Here is a 22914-nt window from a genome sequence, read left to right as displayed (position 1 = left end):
AAGGGAGGGAGGGGTATTGAGTGGAGAGTGAGGTACAGGTGGGCAGGTCTGGATCGCCGTGGTTTCACTGGGGCAGGGCTTTCAGGATCGCATTAACCTCTTCTGCCACAGCTGTCAGGGCAAATTCAAACTGGTCCTGTTGAAAGAAAAGTAGATATTAATAATATCATGGTTAGGAATGTATCTACTTAAGAGTTACACGATGCAATGAGTTTCTTATTGTCCCCCAAGATGCAATCAGACTATGGATTTGTCTCTGTCACACGCTTTATATCCGTCACCACTGTGATCATTTCTGACATTTGGGTGAATGATGCGGCATTTACAAAATGACACTGATTCAATCTCATTGTGAATGCAGCTGTAGGAGTGTAGCCTATCGCCTAACGTCTTTGCCTTTGAAATAAAAACAAAGCTAAGCAATGAATCAAATACACACTACACATTCCTGTAACTTTTCAATCACCAATTCACACAAGGAGGGGCGCTACTTCAATCGTGGGGGACAACATGTTTACTGCACATGTTGATATAGATATCATCTTCTCTTATGGAGATGTCTTCATGTCCATACCTTGGTGCGCACCATTCCTGGTCTCTGGTCACGGACGTGTTCCAGAGTAGCAGCAATGTCAATCTCTTTCACTCCTGAAATAAAACATTTTGTAACTTCACTCCAATGCCAAAAACACATTCACATGTGCAATTATACACACACACACACACACACACACACACACACACACACACACACACACATGCACGCAAATATACATATAAAAAAATATAAATATAAATGAATATAAATATGAATTGCATAGTGTGCATTCTGAGATTCTTTCATAGTTCACTTCTCACCTTTGGCCATGCGGTTCAGAACCATGTCAATGAGGATGTAAGTGCCAGTCCGACCTGTACCATCACTGTGTGAAAGACAACACTTCTGCTTAGAACACACCACCTTCTTAACAGTACTAAACAGAGTGAACAAGGTACAACTCCCTGATCGTATATATCCAAAAGCTCATCTGCATCGTCTCATGATGTCACTGTCACGCCATAGTGTCTGAATAAACCAAAACACATGGTGTGTCTACCCCCACATGGAGAAAGGTGGTACTGCATGCATGGATTTACCTGCAGTGCACAATGATAGGACAGGATCTGCCTCTGTAGCACTTATTCACCTTCCTATGGACAGAGGTGCAGAGAGGGGGAGATAGGAAGAAAACATATGGGAATATTGACCTGAAAAACTAGAGACAACCTGTGAGGACAGCAAAAGAGGGTTAGTTTAAATTGATTGCATCAGTCTGCTCATTTCGGACTGAATCCTAAATTGATCTATTTGTGCACAGAACTCCAATGTGGTGAAATATCCCAACGACATAAAGGCGTGACGACGCACACAGACTCTCACGTTTGGATTCAGTTTCAAGATCAACAGGTCTAGGATAAGTGGCCATCGAAATCAGAAGTGGAGGAAAACGTCACTGTTTGAAACTCTGTTTATTGAAAACTTAACTTATAAGGAGTTAACAGTCATCCCTGAATAAGGAGGACCTCTGAATTGTCAGAGGTTCATGAAGTTCATGAGAAGGAAGAGAAAAGAGGGTGAGAGGGGTAGGGAGAAAGAGAGAGAGAGAGAGAGAAAGAGAAAGAGAAGGGGGCAAGGTATAAGGCGATGGACCTCCTGCTGCAGCCACACCTGTCCATGATCATTTTTGTGACTATGCAACTGGACCCAGACTACTAGCTGCAAATCACAAAAATGACACAGACAGATATGCAAAATCATTGGGCCCCGCTGACCTCCATCGCGCAAGATTTGAGAGAGGCAGACAGAAGAGGAACAGAGGGAGTGTGTCTGAGAGAGATAAGGACAGAATATAGGAATTTAAAGAGGGAAAGAGGATGACAAGCAAGAAAAGGAGGATGAAATAGAGTGGGAATGAGATAGAGAGAGGCACAGAGTAAAGGAAGAGCTTTGACAATCCCATAAACGTGTCTACTTTTAGAATGAAAGGAGACTGCAAAGAAAGGAGAAAAATGGAATTTAAATCAAAGGGTGGATAGACAGGGATAGATATAGCTGTCTAGACTGGCACTGTTAAAGAGTGAGAGAAAGAGTTGGACAAACAAGAGAGCAGCTGATATATCAGGTGATGTATAAAAACAAGTATTCCAAACCTCTAATCGGTACAATTCCATATAGGATGTGTGTAGCCTTGTGATCGGCGTTCAATGTTCATGCAGTACCTGCGGAAGTCCAGTAGGGGTCGAGTTGAGGTCGGGATGCCTTGAGCAGGCCAGCTCAGGAAGTGGAACTGGGTGAGTGTGCGGGTCTCTTGGGTCTGGACGTTCTTCAGGTAGAAACTACGCACCAGGAAGTCATTACACCAGATGTGCTCCGACACAAGGTTCACCTAAGACACCCACAGAACATAGTCAGGGGGGTCACACACACACACACACTCACGCACGCACATGCACACAGACATACATACATACATACACACACACACTCACACACACACACACACACACACACACACACACACACACGCACACACACACACACACGCACACACACACAGCACCTGCCCTACTGACCTCATAGATGTGGTAGAGGGAGGAGCCCTCATCAGGCCAGTAGCGATCACACTGTTTCACTCCATCCTCAACGAGCGCAGTCATCATCACTATCACAGTGCAGCCATTCTCCCACACCATCTACAGAGCAACACAGTCACGAACATTCATTTAGGATGGACAGCCAATAAAGCTTTACGTTAAAAAATGATGCACCCACTCATATAGAGTGACTGACCTGCCAGAAGTCGGAGATAGTGTGTGACAGGGGTCCTTGGGTGGCGATGTAAGCTGGCATCCGTGGGTCATGCTCGATCTAAGGGTCACAAAGGGGAAAGGTCAGGGGGGTCAGCTCCTGCCTCCACAATAGATGGCGCCATTGGACACTAGTCTCCATGGTAATGGCTCCATTCACCGGCTAGAGTAATTCACGGGGGTTGCCGGAGGATTCTACAACGAGATCCACCCAGTGTCTCGGTTTGATCAATGGAGGGTCAGTGACGGTTGGACCAAGGGTTGGGACCAGAACGTTCTATAGAGAGAGCTTCGGGGTGGGATCTACGGACCTTAATGGAATGAATTAGATGGATACCATGACAACAGTAGAGAGACAGGGATTACAGGACTCGTGGGTGGCTTACTATGGTGCTGGCGTTGATATAGTCTGTCCTGGAGGGGTTAATCTCAGCCTTCAGCTTCACCCTTGAGTGATCGTCTGAAGAACAAAGAGAGAAAAAACATCCGCTTTACCTAGGATCAGGGGGAGGGAAAGAAGAAGGATCAGGGAAGATAATGAAAGAAGGTGAGGAGGACTTACAGGGCACCGAGTCCGGGCAGCGATTCTTCTTCAGGTTGGTCTCGCTTTGGGCCACAGACACAGTGCTGGGCTCAGCCTGGTAGGAGCACAGCGCCTCCCACTCCTTCAACAGACGGTCCTTATTCTTCAGGTGGTCCTCCATGTAGGCCTGGGGAGGAGGACATGGACACTCTTTGAATGAAACAAGATGTTTCCCTCCTGTATTTTCACCAAGATAACTCGACAACTACGGATCATTGCTCATTTACATCCATCTACTCGTTAAAAGCATCTGCAATTCGCTCTCTGTCGTTCACCGTGGGTGGAATCCTAACTCAAGATCCGTGTGGGTCACTGGAGTCATCGCACACATTTCCCGTTGACATCACCGCAAGACTTAAGCGAACATCTGAGTTACAGGCGTGGATCTCGAGTTAGGATTCTGGAGTACTGAATGTGGCTGTCAGTTATGTCCACATTTCTCTGTTAATGTTTTGGGTTAAAAACATGCTTTGTCATAGTGACTAGTGGCTTGCATGTAACATTGCCAAGGACTGATTGTGGGATAGGAATTGTGAGCTGTGACACAATAAACCAGGACAAAAGTATGCACACTTTCGGTCTTATCAGTGAAACAGTCACATGGTACAGTATATCACAACAGTCGTTCAGAGCCTGGTGTCTGTGATCTCTTAGGTACTGACCAGGATCATGTGACCAGTGGAGATGTCCATGTTAGACTGGGCTGGCTCCTCACACCAGGAGGGGGTGCTGCTGTGGGAGCTGGGGCTGGGTTGTGCAGCGTCGCTGAACTGGGACGACACGCTGCTTACCCGGGATGTGTCTGTCCCACCTCCTACCGCTCCCCCTCCTCCTCCTCCTCCCCCACCCCCCCCTCCTCCTCCTCCTGCCCCAGTAACAGCTCCACCACCTCCCCCTGCTCCTGCACCCTCAAGACGCCCGAAGGCCCCCTTGCCTGCCATGTGCTGACGGCAGAGGTCCTGGAAGAATCAGAGAGAAGCGAACAGACACTTAAGTGTGCTTCCCACAGATACAATCGCTGTTGCATAGTTCTCGAAAGTTATCAATCAGCACAGGTTTCTTCAAATACATACTGTATACTGTATATGGGGCCGGTTTCACAGACAAGGTTGAAGCCTAGGCCTGGACTAAATCACACTTTCAATGTAAAATCTCCACTGAAGATGCTTTTCAGTCTAGGATCAGGCTCAAGCCTTGTCTGTGAAACCGACATTAAGCCCATTAAGTCATGCTTAGTAAATGAGCAAAGAGTGAGAGCTGGGTAAGGAGGGTTGTGTTACAGCAGGGTGTCCTACCTGGTACTCCTGGTGAGTGATGCTACCCCCCTCTGGCCCCAAACCCAGTTTCTCAGAGGCCAGCCGGTTGGTATGGTGGCGCAGGTAAGCAATGGTCATCGCTGCCACCATGACCACCCCCACACAGGCCACGCCAACCAAGGTCATGAACACCCAACGAGAGCCATCTGGGACCCGGGTAGCCTGGGGCAACCCCCGCCCATCACTTCTCTGGAGAGAGAGAGACACACACAGAGAGAGAGAGAGAGAGAGAGAGAGAGAGAAATGGTGGTGAGGGGGAGACAAGAGAGTAATGGATGAATCACTGCCAAGAAAAAGGTAACACTGAAAATAAAATGAATGAAAAAAGTCAACATTATTGAACTAATGATGAATGTAAAATGTTTACCTGTAGTTAGTTACTGACTATCAATAACTTGTGTGAAATACTGAAACCGTAGTAGGCCAAAATGGACCGAAATGTATTATGTATAATATGTATATTTGCCTTTCCATGTAGTATGAATTCACTGCACGTTATTCAGGAGGCCTCTCGGATTTCAATCCCACAATTCAAAGGAGCAGGTAAGGGAGACGGGCAGTAGCAAAATTGACCCACCCATTACCATGAACAAAAATGGTTAAGCTTCGCATGACGGTTTCTCAGTACGAGGTGTAGTATGTTGGAAATGTGTCGCTTACTGCATAGATTCTACTACACAGTAGGCTCTTCATAGCATGTATTATTCTTAGTATGCAGACAGTTTACAGCAGACAGTATGAGCTTTCGGTCACGGCCCATATGTCTTTGTTTCACCAGACTATTTACAACATCCAACATGCACTCTATGTGCTGCAGTTAAGTCATTTCTGCTCACTCTGTCTGGTCTCCACCACACTTAAGCAATGACCAATATTATCGTATATCGAGATGTTATGTACGGTAATAATGAACAGAATTTGAATTCTGTACTCTCCCCACAGACCCTTACAATCTCTACAAATATTGTACAGTATATACACACACAAACACACACACACACACACACACACACACACACACACACACACACACACAGACAGACACACACACACACACACACACACACACACACACACACACACACACACTCTTCATTTACAGGGGGACTTCTTTTATCCAGCTATAGTACAATGAAAAGAAAAGCATGGGCCACAGAGAAAAGAAGAGGATGAAGAGGGACAACGACCACACTTCTCCGCAAACAGACCCAGAGATGAACGTGTGGCTTGTGGCAACACTACATTGCCGGTATAAAACCCGTCCATCGTGGTGGGTCAGAAGAGTGAAGAGAAACTAAGATTGCACTTTCAGAGATATGGATGAGAAAAATCGACTTCAGCATGACCACCCAATCAGGGCCGGTCCTAGGCATTTAGGTGCCCTAGGCGAGAGTATGATTTGATGCCCCCCCCCAAAAAATTTTGTTTTAGGGGCGCCACCACCACCACCACCACATTAAGCCACCAGTACTGCCTCATCATCACCCACACATTCAACAGTAAAAATAAGGACAACAATGGTTTCAAGACAAAAATAGACAGTAGGCTTAGACATATTTTCATAGAGACGTGAAATTCATAGAGACAAAATTATTGAAATGTGTAAAAAAAAATGTTTTGGGGGGGGCATTTGGCGCCCTAGGCAACCGCCTAGTTCGCCTAAGCCTAGGACCGGCCCTGCACCCAATCATCCCCACTATCTTTCATCTCTCCTTGGTAGAACAGTTGCCTGTCTTGCCCTCCTGACCTCTCTTTCCTCTCAAGAGGCCCCTGGAATGTGCTGTTGGATTTGGGGTGTGGGAGGTGGAGCTAGTCTAGGACAATTTAGGGGGGGTGGGGGTGTGCTTCACCTGCTATTCTAAAAGGGGCCCTAAAAGGGGGAGATAGGAGAGCAAAAATAAGGGGTGAGAGAGAAATGGGAAAGAAAAGAATGACCGGTTTGTGGATCAGAGTATAAAGACCTGACGCAAGGGGATGCAGCTCTGAGGTGGGACTGTGTGTGTGTGTGTGTGTGTGTGTGTGTGTGTGTGTGTGTGCGTGTGTGGTATGTAACCTACATGTTGCACAACATGGATATAGTTGTGTAGTAACTAGTAATTCCTCTCAAATATCTACACTGTGCATAGTTCAATGCAGCAGTTCCTTAACTTGTGGTCCCCTGAGAAAATCGAAATAACCTCTACATTTGATAAAAAGACAAAAACACTGAAAAATAGAGAAAACATTTTGGAAACTCCTGCTAATGTACGTTTTTTTTAATTATTGCATTGTGCAAGTGTACAACCATGCATGCATGTATATGGCAGTAACTTGGCTACTATTGTGTTCATAAAGGCTTCAAAAATAGGAATAGGGAATATTTAGGGAATCCGATAGGCATGAATATTGTTTGTTGTGCAAGATTGAATGACTACGTTGTTTACAAACTCTTTGATCAAGCACATCTTTGTCAATGATTCATGTGCCAAACCCACAGACCACGGGGCATCTAAGAGTGACTCCGCGATACCGTTAAAACCTGTTTAATAAGGCTAACGTTTCTATGCGAGTTTGTTTGTTTGTTAATAAATAACAATATGCTTGGCTATAACAGTCTAACTGCAAATCGCAGATAAAGTAGGCTAAGACATAACGGGCCGGTTTCACAGACAAGGCTTAAGCCTATTATTCCTAGACTAAAAAGCATCGGAGATTCTACATCGAAAGTGTGATTTAATCCAGGATAGGCTTAAAACCTTATCTGGGGGAAACCGGACTAAAAAAGTAATACAGTCTAGCCTTAAGAAAAGATAAGGCCTTTCTGGGGATAAATGATCAATGATCTAAAACATCACGGGTTAATATCATGAAATATTTTTCCGGGACGATCTAAAAACGAAATCAAATCATTAGGCTACTGAGAGTAGGTAATATGAGTTTACACTCACCAAAGAAATAGGCTACATATCCAATGTCCGTGTCACCGTCGGCATGCATGTCTGGTTCAGGGGCAGAGACAGACGAATGGACTGGGATGAGAAGGAGAGGACGATATCTCTCTGCGTTGCATAAGGCGATTTATATTATAGAACACATGCATGGGAGCGTTTGCGGTAGAATTTTGGCGGCACCGATAAGACAAGGCCATCGTCATGTGAAATGAACCGACCCAGCGAGGTGGAGCGCGTGACTCAAAGAGACAGAAGAGGTGGGAGAAGAAGCTTTTCTTTCTTTCGGGCGCGCCTCGCCGGTTGCGAATTTGCGAAACCTAGGATGGTAGGGGGAGGCAGGGCAATACCGCTACCTGATTGGTTGCCCTGCCTCCCCCTACCACCCTAGGTTCCGCAAATTCGCGCCCCGGTTGGTTCGATCGCAGTAGCTGTCATATCACAGGGAGGAGGGTTACGTACTGGTAGCCATGGAGACACCGCACGCAGCGGATGGCATGATGGTAGTGGGGGAAAACAAGGGTACCGACAGAAAAAGGAGCGAGGGGACACGGGGTTGGATCGCGGATTTATTCGTGGATTTATTATGAACAGTTGGATCGGCGGAAAGTTGCTCTGAAATATACTCACAATATAATCGGATGAAAAAAAGCTATATTTGTATAACTCAAAGTGGGACGCACGCACGCACACACGCACGCACACACGCACGCACGCGCACACGCACACACGCACGCACGCACACACACACACACACACACACACACACACACACACACACACACACACAAAGAAATAACACACACATAGCCCACCTGACCAACACCTGTCTGTAGAATCTTCAGGTCTGTTTCAGACTCAAGAAACGTCTTCTCTGCGACTGAAGAGAAAAGTTGATATTGTATCGGTTTTCACAGAACAGAACATGTTCAATGTATCAATGGCACCAATCTGACCCGTGTATCTCTGCCACGTACCAGCTTTTTCTGCCACGTCATCAGCGCTCAAGTTCTGGTTGTTGGGTCGGATTCGGAAGGTCAACGCGGGCCCCACCACGCTGTAAAAGACAACAGACAGGAACATGCCTATAAAGCATCGGATGTAGCCTGGTCCAGTCAGGAGAGAGAGAGAGAGAGGGCAGCAGTACGGAGGCATGGGCCTTTTTTTTTTTTTAGAACTTGAGGGTGAATCCCCATATACAGGATCAATAACAATCAACCAACTTTGTCTTGTATATTGTGGGAGATGGTTGCTCGATCTTGATCTTACAGCAGTTCCATCTCCACACCACACCTGTCTCTGAGGAGGAGGTTAAAAGGCAAGGGGTGGGGAGGTCAGGCAGTAGAGGGTACGGTGAGGGGTTGGGTTGATGTGGGTCAGTGGGTGTATGTGTTGGAGTGGGGGGGGAGGGGGTCTGAGCTTTGTCTAGGGCTGTCCTAGGCAAGAGAGGTCTACTTGTAAGAAGCCTCTCCCTGGCCCTGAGCTATCACTGGGGCCTACCTGATGTTGATGAAAGATCCAGTGGAGAGGTGGATCCTCTCAGCCAAGATCTGCAGCAGACGCACCCCGTCGTACAGACTGAGTGGGCTGAGGAGAAATACACACACATTCATACACAAACATACACACTCATACTCACAGTTACACACGCACGCACGCACGCACACACACACACACACGCACGCACACATGCACGCACGCACGCAGGCAGGCACACACACACACACACACACACACACACACATACACACACACACACACACAGCCCTGGCTACATTCGACCATGTACATTCACAGACTCAGAGACTGACAAAGACACACATCCACACACACAAATTCATGATGTGTAATATCAGTTTGGAGAGGAAGATAACCTTTGGTTAGTGACGATGTAGCCATATTCCTCCTGCACTTGTGTGGCCTTGTCTGCCGAGGCGGAGGTCCCTGCTCCTTTCTTCCCCTGGTTCTCTCCTTTCACCGAGGCAGAGGCCCCTGGTCCTTCCTTCCCCTGGTTCTCTCCTTTCACCGAGGTGGATTCTGATTCCTGCACACTGGCTCCCTCTGTGGCGTGGGGGGCCGGGAGGGCTCCAAATGTGGGGGGGTTATCTGGTGATCCCTGGGGTCCAGGGATCGTAACAAGAGGAGAGATGGGGTCCGGAACAGGAGCTTTCTCCCCCTTGTGTGTCATGGCCCCCTCAGTAATCTTATGAGAAACATAAGAAAAAGTAAGAAACGTTAGATACTCATGTGTTTCGTACTGTTCATGATAGTTAAGTACATGCCTCACTCAATACCACGATTTCCTAAATGTGTGAGCATGCTGCCACCTACTGGCCACTAGATGCAAAAACAACTAATAGCGAAACCTAACTTTTAAATGCAATTTCCATTGCTTAAAATGCAAGAACAAAATACCAGGTATTCTCAACATACCTTCTTTCGTGTGACAGCACTGTTTCCGTACTTATCTGAATAACAGATGAGAAACACAGTCATAACCATACATACCTGACCATTATTGTCATTGTATGATACTAGGGGGGGGGGGGGGGGGGTGTAAGTGTGCTGTGACAAACCTGCTGTGTCTGTGCCTGTGTCTGCGCTTTCCATCTGCAGTTGTTTCAGTGCTGAAGGTAGGCTGTCCAGCTGTTGAGGGGTTAAGTCCTTCATGTTGATGCCATAATGGTCCAGGAGCAGAGCCAGCTTCTGCAGGGAGTCATCTGCACAGACATGCCAGCTTTGTCAGCAATAGAGTGTGCAAGAAGTCACAATTTTACACACGGATGCACACACACACACACACACACACACACACACACACACACACACACACTCCAGGGTTCTGGGAGATAGAGGGTGGAGGTCTCTGAGCTATTCATAGATAACCCCCAGTTCAGCACAGCGGCATGCACAAACTGACACAACACAAACTGACACAACACAAACTGACCGTCCATCCCAGCCAGTGAGCCATAGTCCTTCTGTGTTTTCTTCTGCCCCTGTTCCTGCTGCTGCTGTTTCCTGGCCTCCGCCTCCTGGGTACCACCAAAGTCCTCGGCGTAGTCCAGAGGGAAGTCCAGCTCCTGGTAGAAGGGAGAGGCAGAGAGGGGTGCAGCCCCCCTGTGGCGGGAGGCTGTCTGTGCAGGAGAGGAGAGGTAGAGGGAGACCAGGTCCTGCAGCACCTGGCGGTCTCTGTCCCGCGGGTGTGGTCCTTTCTCTCCAGAGCGAGTGGAGGGCCGGGGGAAATCGTCTCCGTCAAGGGAATTTAGAGAGCGGTCCTCATCGTCCTGGTAACCATACTGCTGTTTAAATAGACACAGAGCCACCCTCAACAAGATGAGATATATACGTATAGTGTAAATACTCAATCGTTGCTAGTGTGTGTGTGTGTGTGTGTGTGTGTGTGTGTGCGTGTGCATGTGTGTGTGTGTGTGTGTGTGGATTATCTCACCTGGCGGTAGGTGTAAGGGTCCAGAAGTGGTGTTTGCATGTGGAGGGAGGACTGGGGTGGATCAACTATCATGTAGTCCAGGTAACGCTGCATCAGCTCTGGGTTGGGCTTGTCTTCTTCAGCTTTGGCCCTGGTGCTGGGATACAGCTGCTTGGAGGGGGCATTCTCTAACGGCTCAGAGGACCTGAGAGATATGTGACAGCAGCTGGTGAAACCGGGAACAGTCGGCAACCAATCCAAATGTTTTATTCTGAAAAATGTAAATAAATGTCAACCTTGTTGAAAATCAACGACACACTCGATCCAACACTGCAATGCAATGGATTCGGTGAGTAATTCCCACTACTCTGCACTAACTAGGTAGTAGTGGGCATGACTTACCGAATCCATTGCATTGCAATATCTTGGCTTGATTAGAGAGTGTGTTGAAAGGTTGAAATGTATTCATATTTTTCAGAAGAAAAGTCAACATATGATCGGTTACCGACTTGTTCCCGGTTTCACCAGCTGCGGTCACCTATGAATGGAGGTATCAGAATAAAATAGAATATCTATGCTCTCAAGAACAACAATACGGAGTCACCCTGGCAGGCAGGACAACCACTAATTCTCATCCTGCCTCTAATGCAGCGGTGTTGGACTGCAGTCTCTGTGGGCCACTGTCTCTGCTGCAGTGTTGATTTACACACTGGCTAAGAAGTGCCAGTGATTTATCAATGGAGTGTCGGGGAAAAAATGGGAAACGAGGGGACACTATCAGTGTTATATGCCCATGTGTCATCAAATCTTATCCTATTCGTCTGAAAATCTAAGTCAAGTTTTCCTTATTGCAATTTTTCTTTTTTATAAAACTCATTTGACGAGGTAGCAAATGACTTCTTACTGAAATGAAGGGTTGTCATGTCCAGTTGATGGCCGGGTCAGGGGAACACGGCTGAGCTCCTTGCCAATGATATACTGTGTGATGTCATCCTGCCAGGACAATCCTACACCGTGATAGGCCAACACACAAGTCAATCACTGTAGTCAAAGGTGAAACATCAGTTTGTAAAGCGTCTTTGAGTGTCTAGAAAAGCGCTATATAAGTCTAATGTATTATTATTATTATTATTATTATTAACATGAAAACATGATGTATACACTGCCCTTAGATAGACCTGCCATGGTAGCAGACAAGATCTCATAATTAAATCCCACTTATCTTTACGACCATCACTAAGGTAATGGTTAACTTTGACAACTGCACTCAGAGTGCGTATGTGACTGAAATCACCTTGCATCATCAGTTCCTTTAAAACCTCCTGAAGTCTATGCAGCACCGGCACAGACACTTCGTACTGAACCCGCTCTTGCTGAGAAGCCCGGCACTGCCCAAACAGCCCATCTATAGAGCACAGGGCACAGAGCACAGATCAGATCACAAACTCATGTAAAAAAAACACACACACACACACACACACACACAGTACATTTCATAAATGTGTGCTCAAGAGTGAGTGGATGTGGGTGAGTCATCGCCTTTCTCTATCTCTCTCTCTATTTCTCACTCTCTCTAGCTGCCTCCCCTTCCCTCTCTCTCTCTCAGATAAACACATGGGGGAGACACTGTCGTCAGGGTGGTGAAGTCACTGTTGCCATGGAGTCGGCGAGAAAGCGATGTGATTGGTCAGAACAGCGGGTGATGGAGTGAGGCTGTTTACACTGTGTCCTGGCATATGTTCAGGGACAGTGTCACATCATACAGGAGCACACACACAAACACACACACACACACACACACACACATAGGTCATAATGTCCAGTGCACAGCCTACACACACTTGTGCCAAGCCTAGAACACAGGAAACACAAAAGCCTTTGTGTACAGAGAAATACGTCAATAATTAAGTCCTTTCCGTGGGATTGTGAGAGGAAGCAGACCTCCTGGACCTCGCAAGAGTCAACACCATGTGATGAGCAGATGGGAGGTGGGGGGGACAAAGAGCCTATGAAACAGACATGTGACATGTGACATGGTATAGAGAGAATAGGAAGGAGGGCTATTAGGGGGAGGGGTAACATAACTGTAGAGGAGGTTATGGGAGAGATCTGTGTGGAATACGCTACAGTAGGTCTCCAGTGTATGTCCAGTGTTTGTGTACTGGTTTGGTTTTGAATATATATTTTCATTACTGTCTATGGGTAGAAGCTTTACTTGAGGTCTGCGTACGTGATTTGAATGTTCATAGGTACACTGCATGAATTATGCGAAGGTTAGGATTGGTCCCTATCTGATTAAATAGTGGAACGTGTGGGGCGCTTGGCGGTGTAGCACACTAAGGCATCAGCCATGTAATCGCAGGGTCCCTGGTTCGATTCTGGCCGCCGACATATACTGCATCTCATCCCTCCTCTCTATCACCTGTCAATCTCTACTGTCTCTATCCCATTAAAAGCAGCAGAAATGCCCTAAAAACATATTTTAAAAATAAGAAGAAGAAGAAATGGTGGAACGTGCTATAGGGAGATGGACTGTGGTACAGCAGATGAGCAGATGGAGAGGGACATGGTGTTACACCAACATACTGACCATCTGAACAGAGCTGGTCTCCGGGACAGAGTTTCTTTTCAAACAGACAGCCTGTGAACAAAAAGGCAGAGGAGAGCGCATCAGTATCAAAGTCTCTAAACATCACAGGCAACCTATCGGTCTGAAGGGGGTAATTGATGACCTTTTGCTGGGCTCCGGTCCGCTCGGGGAGTAAACAAGGCCAGATGTGACACCGCACACAAGAGTATACCCACACACACCCCTGTGTTTGTCTATCTGTGTGCCTTATGCATACTGTAGTTGTGTGTATATGACAGACTGGCCTACAGGGTTTATCAAATGGAAAACATAGTAGAATTCATGTGAAATCCCAAACGTACACATGTTGATTTTAGTATAGACAAACTGAGCATGGATCACCAGCACTCCACCTAGATCTGATTATGATGATTCATCTTCACTCCCCCGCTGTCTCCCTTTAGTCAATCAACAAGCCCACCCCCCCCCCCCCCCTCTTCCATTACACATCCCTCTCTCCATTTCTAATCCTCTGACCTCACATTAGCAGGGGGGGATGTCCACCTCGATGCAGTCCATCACAGACATCACAGCGTGGTGCCCTGAGCCACAGACACATCAATCAACCTGCGTCTTAGAGACGTCACAGTCAATCAAACACCAAGGCAACCGTGTATCACTTTTTCCAATGTGTATCAAGCTTTTTATAGAGGGTGAGTGATGTCATTAGTGCATTAATGTGTTATGGTCACAGTAATCACCATGTATAGCAACAGTCAATCGAGTGTCACTGCGAGAGTCAATTATGAGTTTCCCGACAACATAATTCAACTGTGAGTGGCATAGCAACATGGAGTTGCTGCAGTGTGCCTAATGTACTGAATATGGGTGAGTCAGAGCTAAAAGACCACACTTCCAACTCCTACTCCAGAATCCCCACCACCCCCCCTGGACAGGCAAAACTGAGGTTCCCTTTCAGGAAGTCTTCTCTGCGAACAAATACAAACACGTGCACTCACTTGTTCTTTCTCTATAAATTCAATTCCAGGACCAAACTCAGTTATACTGTGAGTAGGCGTTTCCTGTTCTTTTCTGTGGGGCTTGGAGCCTGTTTTGTGCCCCCCAGGGGATCAATGCTTTTGATAAGAATAGCTTGGTTCTGGTCCACTGAGGTCAACAGACAGATGGTCAAGACAGAGGATATTCTGACATCACATGACAATTCTCTGTCTGACCTCACATTATCCCAACAGTTCTGGATTTAACAATAATGAGAATACTGTTCATGATCATACAATGACTTGACTTACTTGATACATAAAAGTATGTTGTCAATGAAGATGCCTTTTTGATCATAGAATAAATGATCATACTTGTCCAGTAAATCCTATTGCCATCTATCAAATTGTTTACCAAATAAAATATACGAAATCCGAATTAAATGCATGTTATGGGTAACAACATGCTCACGGGTTATTTTCTAAGACCATGTGAAGCTGTATGAACTAGGGTACTCTGACGTCAGACATTTGACGTGGTAAAAGTCGTCATGGATGAGTCAGCCAGCCCAGACAGAATACCAATGCACTATATGTGGATGTGGGTGTACGCCATTATCGGTTTCCTCTAAATATCATTACCGGCTACTTGCACAAATGGGCAAACAATAGACAGAACTAACAGAGCAGGTCTACTATTCTCTCCCAGCAATCAAATGCAGTATCCCAACACACAGGGAAGTTGTAGTATATGCAGAAGCACACACGTTCACGAGTGATGAACGTCTTAAATGCGTATTACGGTTAGTGGGCAAACAAATGTGTTTCTGAATGTCCCGCAGCCCACGGCTTATCCAAATAGACAAGCAACAACTCACAGACACGTAACAAGTGCAGCACGCCTGCGATTTATTGCGGTCGCTCTCCAAGGTGCTGAAAGAAAGAGCGGACGGGGCGAGCCTTGATTGTGGTGGGGTCTCATTTCCAATAATGCAGTAGCGGACTGCGAGTATACTCAATACTCAACGAGATCTTGAACTTCAGTAATTGAAATTAACCAGCCAGAGGGCATGCATGTCAGCGTGCCGCCGCTTACAAAGTAAGAAAGTGGCTGTTATCGCAATTCTCAATAGTATAGCCCTAGGCTATTTGATGCTTTTGGTGTAGCCTGCCAGGGTGCACGTTGACTCAAAAAGAAACATAGGAGACTCTAGGCCTACATATTTGTCTGGCCCTTTCGTGATTATTAAAATTGTAGAAAAATTAAAAAGTGACACCATCAAAATAGCATATTCTGAATCCTTGTGTGGTAACTTGTTTTTCAGAAGTGAGGGGCAGAGCGTCCTCAACCCGTGCAGTGCTATTGCGAAAAAGTATGAATTTCGGCCCGTTTTCAGTTGTTATTGCGGAGAATTACGCCGATGAATCATGTATCTAACACCTTTTTCACCAAACCCGTCATCCGACCCACTAAGCAAAAGAGACACGTATCACAGCGATATCGGTGACGCGACAATTCACGCAATATAGACCACTTAGGCTATGCAATGTGAAAACGATGAATTATTATTATTATTATTATTATTAACATATCTGAACATATACGAATACATGAAATCCCTTCATATGCTTAGAAATGCATTACATATTGAATGAATAAGTGCTACTTTACCATTTGCTACACAAGCAGATTCAGTAGGAGTAGTTTCTGTAATAACGAGTTTAAAGTATACTTCCTCAGTCAACTGCATTCTTTAACGATTAATTACATTGATTTACGCACTGCCGGCTGGCTTTGCTGACACTTCACTATCAGCCATAGCAGACCTGTTACCTGCATCTATAATTGCAAGATCCCTTACCATATTTGCTTGACATCACCATCTGATAACACACGGTTATCACACACAGCACGCGCCATAGTCGCGGGGACCTCATGTTATCCCCGAGAAAAGACAGACCGGTTCAACGCCCCCGTTTAAACCGTCATGGTCTCTCAGAGGTACTTGCTAACGCAGCCAGAACATCCACTCCTCGGATGGGAATCTTCGGCAACAAAACTAGCCGACAGTGTGTGAGTGAGAGAACGAGTGAGTGCGTGCGTGGAAAGATGGATATAAAACCCGGAACGCAGCATGGATCAGGAGGGAGCAGACTTGTAGGAAACCCGCAATTACATCATACTGTATGTCACACTGTGCGACATGCATGACGTCTAGAGTAATACTAGTATTTATTTCCCACATCGCTTCTATTTTTTGCCTCAATCACATCTTGTAGCCCACACTTTGTCAAAACTGTCTTTATATAAAAAAGAACAAGAAAATAAATAAAATAATTTAAAAAAAGAGCCAAATAATAGGGCAAATAGATTTATTGTTTCATAAACAAAATGTTAATTCATTAGAAGAATTATTTAGAGGAAGTCTATCCCTCTGAGATTACAACAATACTGTAAGTGCTGCAGTGTGTGTGTGTATCTGTGAGAGAGAGCATATGGGATACAGAGCAGAGGACATCCAACAGCAGAGATACACACAAAGAGAATGATCTCCCTGGCCCTTTCGCCTGTCTGTGTTGCTTCCTCCTCTAGTCCACCGACACCATGCCTCTCACAGCAGGGAAGAGCTCAAAGAAACCCTGAAAAACACAGACAAACACAAAATGACGCCAACACACACCAGTGATATCAGTCTACTGTGATTTAATAACCTATAAAACGGGTCCTGTTCCACCTCATTTAACGACTCGATCGAGATCGATATGAGGGTTGAGTTTGAGATTGAGTACCAACCTTGAATAAGGAAGTAGTCTGGAGCACCCCGGAGGTGCAGCACATCTCCCTGATGGAATGCATGGACAGCTGAGGGGCACCCAAGTCCAGCACAGGTATCCCCAGGCGGGAGGACAGGATGGGGCCGATGGTGGTCCCACACGGGCTGTCATTCCGCACCATCACGTCCTGTGAGGGTAGAAAGTATAAATACAGGCAAACAAAAGACGTTGCCTTTGGAGAGGGGGCGGTGACTAGAGGGGTAGAGAAGTGTTTTGCACAGGCTTACACCTAGATGACACCGGCTCTTGAAACCAACTCAACCAAATCAACTTATTTCAATTGGAACGTTCCACTGGCTTGCCTGCATCTGCGTTATGATGCGTTGCCTTCTCTGTGGTGCACACGTTGGAAAAAATCATACTCCTGAGTTGTGTTTACCGTGCGGAATTTAAAGGCTACTTTGTGATAACAATAACTGTTAACCTAAAAATAGCTCTGTAGTATCACATCGATGTTACAGTGGGGTGCAAAAATGTGGGCACCCCTAGTCAAAATAGTAATTCCTATCTAAGTGAAAAGAAGCAAACCTAACCTCTAAATGGTACAAAGTTCAACATGTTCACAATTCACCCATTGTGACTGCATGACAACAATGAAGGCAAATGCCGACAGAAAGGCTGAAAAAAGAAATTTCACCCAGTGCAAGCGCAACAGTTATACGCAACGAACACGTGATAACAATGTGCATTCATATCTGCCCGACTGAGGCATCGAAAATGGCATCAGTTTGAACTTAACTTGTCCTACCTTATTATTTATGAGAATACATTTCATAACATGCAAGTATTGTTTAATAATTACAGATCCGATTCTGTTCTGTGTTATTCTGTTCTGTGTTCTGTGTTGCTACGAGATTCAACAATAGCAGAGCAATTCAAGACACACAAAGAAATGAATGTCAAAAAACCTGTGTCGTACATTGAGGGCACAAAGCCGGGTATCAATATGAACACATAACAACCGCACCGACACCCACACATTTTTGTGTGTTTTACCTGAAGAGGCACACCAACCCGACCAGCAATCTCTCTCATGATGGAGGCAGTAACAGCCGTGGTGGCGTAGCGCTGGTTACTGTTGAATTTAAGCACAGGGCCCTGAGAGGAGATTGGGACAAAATGAGTTGATATATTTTGCACAAGTTGATACATTACACCAGGCACGACCATATCTTTTGACATATGAACATTCAGGTTAGGTTCTAAAATCTTGATTTCTACAACATATGCATTATGGGATGTTTTGGGGATACAGCTGAAGGGCTGATTTGAGCTCTGTACCTTATGGAAGGCTGGTCTGTGGTTGTCATCATGCTTCTCCCTGGAGAGGTGAAGAGCTTGATTAAAATGCTAAACATGACCAGTGTTTCCCATACATAGACGAGACTGTCTAAGTCTAAGTCTAATTTGTCCCACCATAGTCTCATTACGAACCAAAAGTATTTTTAACTCTGTTTTTTGTTTGTATGTTTGTTTTTAGCAAATTTTTCAGTGCTGCTCACTGAAAAATGAAAGTGTTCAAGCAGGGTTCGTGGACAGGTTCGATATGAACATCTTTCACAGTGAATCCTGGTCATAGGCTACACACAAAACCACTGTGTGTGACAGCAGTCTCCCCCCCCCCCCACAGAACCATTCTGACACAGGTAGTTGGCGTATTCATTCGGTGTTGCTGTAAGGCTACAGTAAATATAGTGGTTGAGGAGTTTATATGATGTAACTGTTGCAGGACACTGACTGGTAGTTGGGGTGCGCGGCGTGGGCCATGTCAGCACTGATCATGTAGGAGAGGGGCGCGGCCTGCTGGAAGGCAGTGAGGTTGTCGGGGGAGGAGGACAGGCGGGTGAGGATCATCTCCGTCAGGTTGGACGCGGCCCCTTGGGCGCTCTCTGACCCCACCTACAGGACACAGGGAGAAGCGCACAAGCAGGCTCAGACATACAATATAGTACAATGTACAAGAAAAAAGGGGAACCAAGGCACTCTTATTGTAGAAAAAATTTAAAAGCCTTTATTAGGAGTGGCTATGCCGACGCGACATCGTAGCCAGCACAGAGCTAGAACCAGAACATAAGGATATACTTCAAGTGGGAGACTCACCTCTTCATTGTCAAACAGACAAACCATCCGAATATTTGGGTCTTTGGCCAAAGAGTCTCCAGAGCTACAGGAGTCCATCAGGGCCTGATAGAGAGAGAGATAAAGAGATAGTGAGAGAGATAGTGTGAGAGAGAGAGAGAGAGAGAGAAAGAGTGAAAGAGAGAGAGAGAGAGAGAGAGATAGAGAGAGAAAGAGTAAAGGTTTATAGAATACATGGTTTGAGAGGAGTGTTCATGAGGGTGGTAGCGTCGGTGCTGAGATATCAGGTGTGTGTCGTTTGAGAGCTGCGTAGACTCACCTGCAGGGCGCAGTAGCAGCTGTGCAGGTTGTCTAGACGGGGGGAGTAGATGAACTCCTCATACACACCTCCGAGTGCCTGTGCAGCCACAGACATTTACCCAATCAAGTCAGACTTAAACATCTTTACACCCACCACGCCAGCAAGGAAGTGCTGTAACCACTGCTCAATCAAGTAGGCAACAATATTGTGAAAACTCAAACAAACTAAATGAGGTAAAATGAGTTAAACCTCAGGCCATACTGCAGTGTTATTATACTGAAGTAGAGTGAGTTAGGGGACACTGAGAGGTGACTCACCCCTGGCTGAGTGTCTGCCAGACACAGCTCAAAGTCCAGCAGGGCCTCAGGCTGGACCCCGAGCTCTGAACACAGCACCTTGACCAGGGCCGGGTGGTGCTTGTCAGCCTGGAATAGAGTAGGGTGGGGGGGTAAAGAAGATTTAAAAATGGATGGGTTGACTGTCATATGCATGTGTGTGTTTGAGTGCGAGTGAGTGAGTTCAACCTACTGTGTCAGTGTGTCCTATGAGCGCGAGTGAGAGAGAAAGACGGACGGCTAAAGAGTCTTACGGTAGTCGTAGCGTTGCAGGCATCTCCAGAGGAACAGCAGCCAGTCTCCAGCTCCTCCTGCACCGCGGTGGCTAGGACAGGCACTCTGAGACACACACACAAACAAACAAACATCAATAGACTCAGTCAGAAATATCATCTTTGCTCTTGAATATAAAAAATATATATATCAACTTCTCTCCCTTCCTTCGGTCTCCTCCTCCTCCTGCACTCACAAGTGGTTCTCCTTGTTGGGGCCGAAGGAGTCGTTGATGTCCCTCTGCAGGTGGATGGCCAGGTGGGGGATCCTGAGGAGAGGACGAGGCACGTGTACCAGGCGATGGACCAGCTTCTCTCCCGTCTGCAGCGCACACGCACACACACACACACACACACACAGACAGACACAGACACAGACACACACAATGTGAAATCGAATAATTTACATTTACTTCAACAAAAACAAACAGCAGGGTATCAACAGAGGTGGTGGGGTTTGAATGCTATACCTTGACCATAACACGACCAGCAATGGTCAGATCGCGGTCAAACCAGGTGTTCCAGATTCCCCCTCCATAGCACTCCACCCCGACCTGCAGAACGCCTAGACGGGTCTTCTTGGACCGAGGCTTGACCTGAGCAATCACACAGAGGGAGGGAGGGAGGGAGATCCCAGAGTTATATACCGAACCCAAGAATGGCCCAGCCTTCCCCATTGTATCCCAGTGTGCTCAGTGCTGCTGGAGGTATAACCTTATACTCACCCTCAGACAGGGGCTGTCTGTGTGAGCTCCAATCATAGAGAAGCCATTGCCTGGCTGGTAGAGTCCACCAACAGCGAACGCGATGATGGTGGAGTAGTTGCGTGTCACAAAGTACTGTTGAGAGAAGAGAGAGGAGGGTCATCATCATTATCATCAATCTAGGCAGAGTCAGATCATGTCAAAGCTGATGACTCATGTCATGATCGTGGAGTTATGGAGAGGTGGTTAAAGACATCCTTATGACATAGAACCTCATGCAGCTGTTTGGATTGAGGTGGAGCCTCCATGCACTGACCTTACTGGCAGGCTTGATGTCCCAGTGGTCTGCCTCCTTCAGCTCAGTGAAACCAGCCCCCAACAGACGGGTCTTGCATTCCTCAACCACTGCAAGGTGGGAGAAAAATGGCATAACATTTATTTTTTGCTCAGAGCCTTTTCCTTAGTTAAAACCTGTGATCTGTGTAAAAATCGGACCAGATTTAAATTGACTGAATGTAACTGTTCTACACTGTGGGTTTGAGACATCTCATCATCAATCTTTTCAGTTTGTAAAGCGTCTTTGAGTGTAGAAAAGCGCTATATAAGTCTAATGTATTATTATTATTATTATTATTATTATTATTATTATTATTATTATCTTAGAGGGTATCTGGGACAAGGTCAGATGACTGCATGTTCAGAGTGCAAATGTACAGAGCCGCATATCAGTGCTGGATCAGAGAGAGGCCAAGTTCGCCTTCCAAGTCGAGGCTATTATCTTATCTCAAGATCAAGGTCCATGGGAGACAGGTTCGGATAGTGTCCCTTTTCTCTACTCGGTTGTGCTTCATCCTTAGGCGTAGCCGAGATAACAACAGCTAAGATACTTACTCCAAAGGCAGGATAGCAGGCACATCGTTTAGAATGTGTGTTCACCAATCACTTTTTGTTTTCTACTCACTAACTAATTGCATGTTCATGACATGTCACTGTCATTATTTTGTACCTGCAGCCAGTCCCATGTTCACCTACTGTTTTAACTTACCGTGGTATGGAGACACTCCTCTGTTGACGAACTGAAGGAACTCCTTGGCAGCTGTCTGCACGGCTTCCTTGGAGCTTTTCATGATCAACGACTGTGGATGTGACACATGTCATGTGAATGAGTGACACAGGAAGACAAAAAGGAAACATTGCTTAGCTGCTAACTATCATCTTTAGGCTTTTCTAGCCAGCCAAAACAATTCCCAAACGTAATTAAATATGTGCAAAACCTGTGTAAAACAAAAGTCATTCAGACAGGAAGAGATCAAATGAATCTGAACTCACATTTAGCTTAAAGCAGCAAATCCAGACAGCAAAACCACATGCAGAAGAAACAAGTGAGGCTGCAAAAGTCAAACTCGACTTCCCTGAATGAACTATAGACCTGCAAATACGTCGGCAGCAAAATAATAATTTACGGCACTTACCTGCATAAATGTTTAACTTGGCTTTCAAACTCTGTACCCGGTAAACAATGACTGTGTAAAGCACAAGACACAGCTGACTGATTTGATAGCCGCACAAAAGGATGATTTGATGGTGGATGAACTTGGTATTGCCCTCTGCTGGTGCGGAGGTCGCCTTGCTTTAGTGGCTAAATATGAAAGCAGTAGAGTTGACACAAATCCCCAGACAAACACTTTATTTCCATACATACATACATACATACATAC

The 22914-nt window shown here is 46.0% G+C and overlaps 2 protein-coding genes across 3 annotated transcripts; both read right to left on the bottom strand.

The window, feature by feature from the left end:
- Positions 1-64: 64 nt before the first annotated feature.
- On the bottom strand, positions 65-16608 carry LOC308158218 (receptor-type tyrosine-protein phosphatase-like N; the record flags this gene model as incomplete). Its single annotated transcript, XM_080531813.1, has 23 exons — positions 65-136; positions 575-648; positions 859-923; positions 1138-1191; positions 2260-2426; positions 2614-2733; positions 2831-2908; positions 3234-3307; positions 3410-3557; positions 4093-4389; positions 4726-4935; positions 8489-8553; positions 8651-8730; positions 9174-9260; positions 9548-9789; positions 10107-10141; positions 10250-10393; positions 10624-10975; positions 11125-11308; positions 12008-12110; positions 12398-12508; positions 13694-13744; positions 16533-16608. The coding sequence occupies 23 exons, from the start codon at positions 16606-16608 to the stop codon at positions 65-67; spliced, it is 2889 nt and encodes a 962-aa protein (XP_080387939.1).
- Positions 16609-17032: 424 nt separating this feature from the next.
- Positions 17033-22727, bottom strand: dnpep (aspartyl aminopeptidase). 2 transcript variants are annotated; one of them, XM_080532551.1, is made up of 15 exons: positions 22669-22727; positions 22242-22332; positions 21513-21601; positions 21218-21331; positions 20963-21088; positions 20690-20814; positions 20475-20559; positions 20203-20310; positions 19904-19981; positions 19606-19689; positions 19244-19404; positions 18787-18826; positions 18502-18603; positions 17465-17632; positions 17033-17310 (listed from the first exon to the last, which is right to left on the bottom strand). In XM_080532551.1, the coding sequence occupies exons 1-15, from the start codon at positions 22672-22674 to the stop codon at positions 17260-17262; spliced, it is 1428 nt and encodes a 475-aa protein (XP_080388677.1). In that variant the 5' UTR covers positions 22675-22727; the 3' UTR covers positions 17033-17259. The 2 variants fall into 2 exon arrangements, with proteins under 2 accessions (XP_080388677.1, XP_080388678.1); XM_080532552.1 differs by lacking the exon at positions 22669-22727 and adding an exon at positions 22526-22612.
- Positions 22728-22914: the final 187 nt, after the last annotated feature.

The sequence above is a fragment of the Nansenia antarctica genome (assembly GCF_963989245.1).
Source record: "Nansenia antarctica genome assembly, chromosome: 5".
NCBI lineage: Eukaryota > Metazoa > Chordata > Actinopteri > Argentiniformes > Microstomatidae > Nansenia > Nansenia antarctica.
This window is presented reverse-complemented; position numbering and strand designations above follow the sequence as displayed.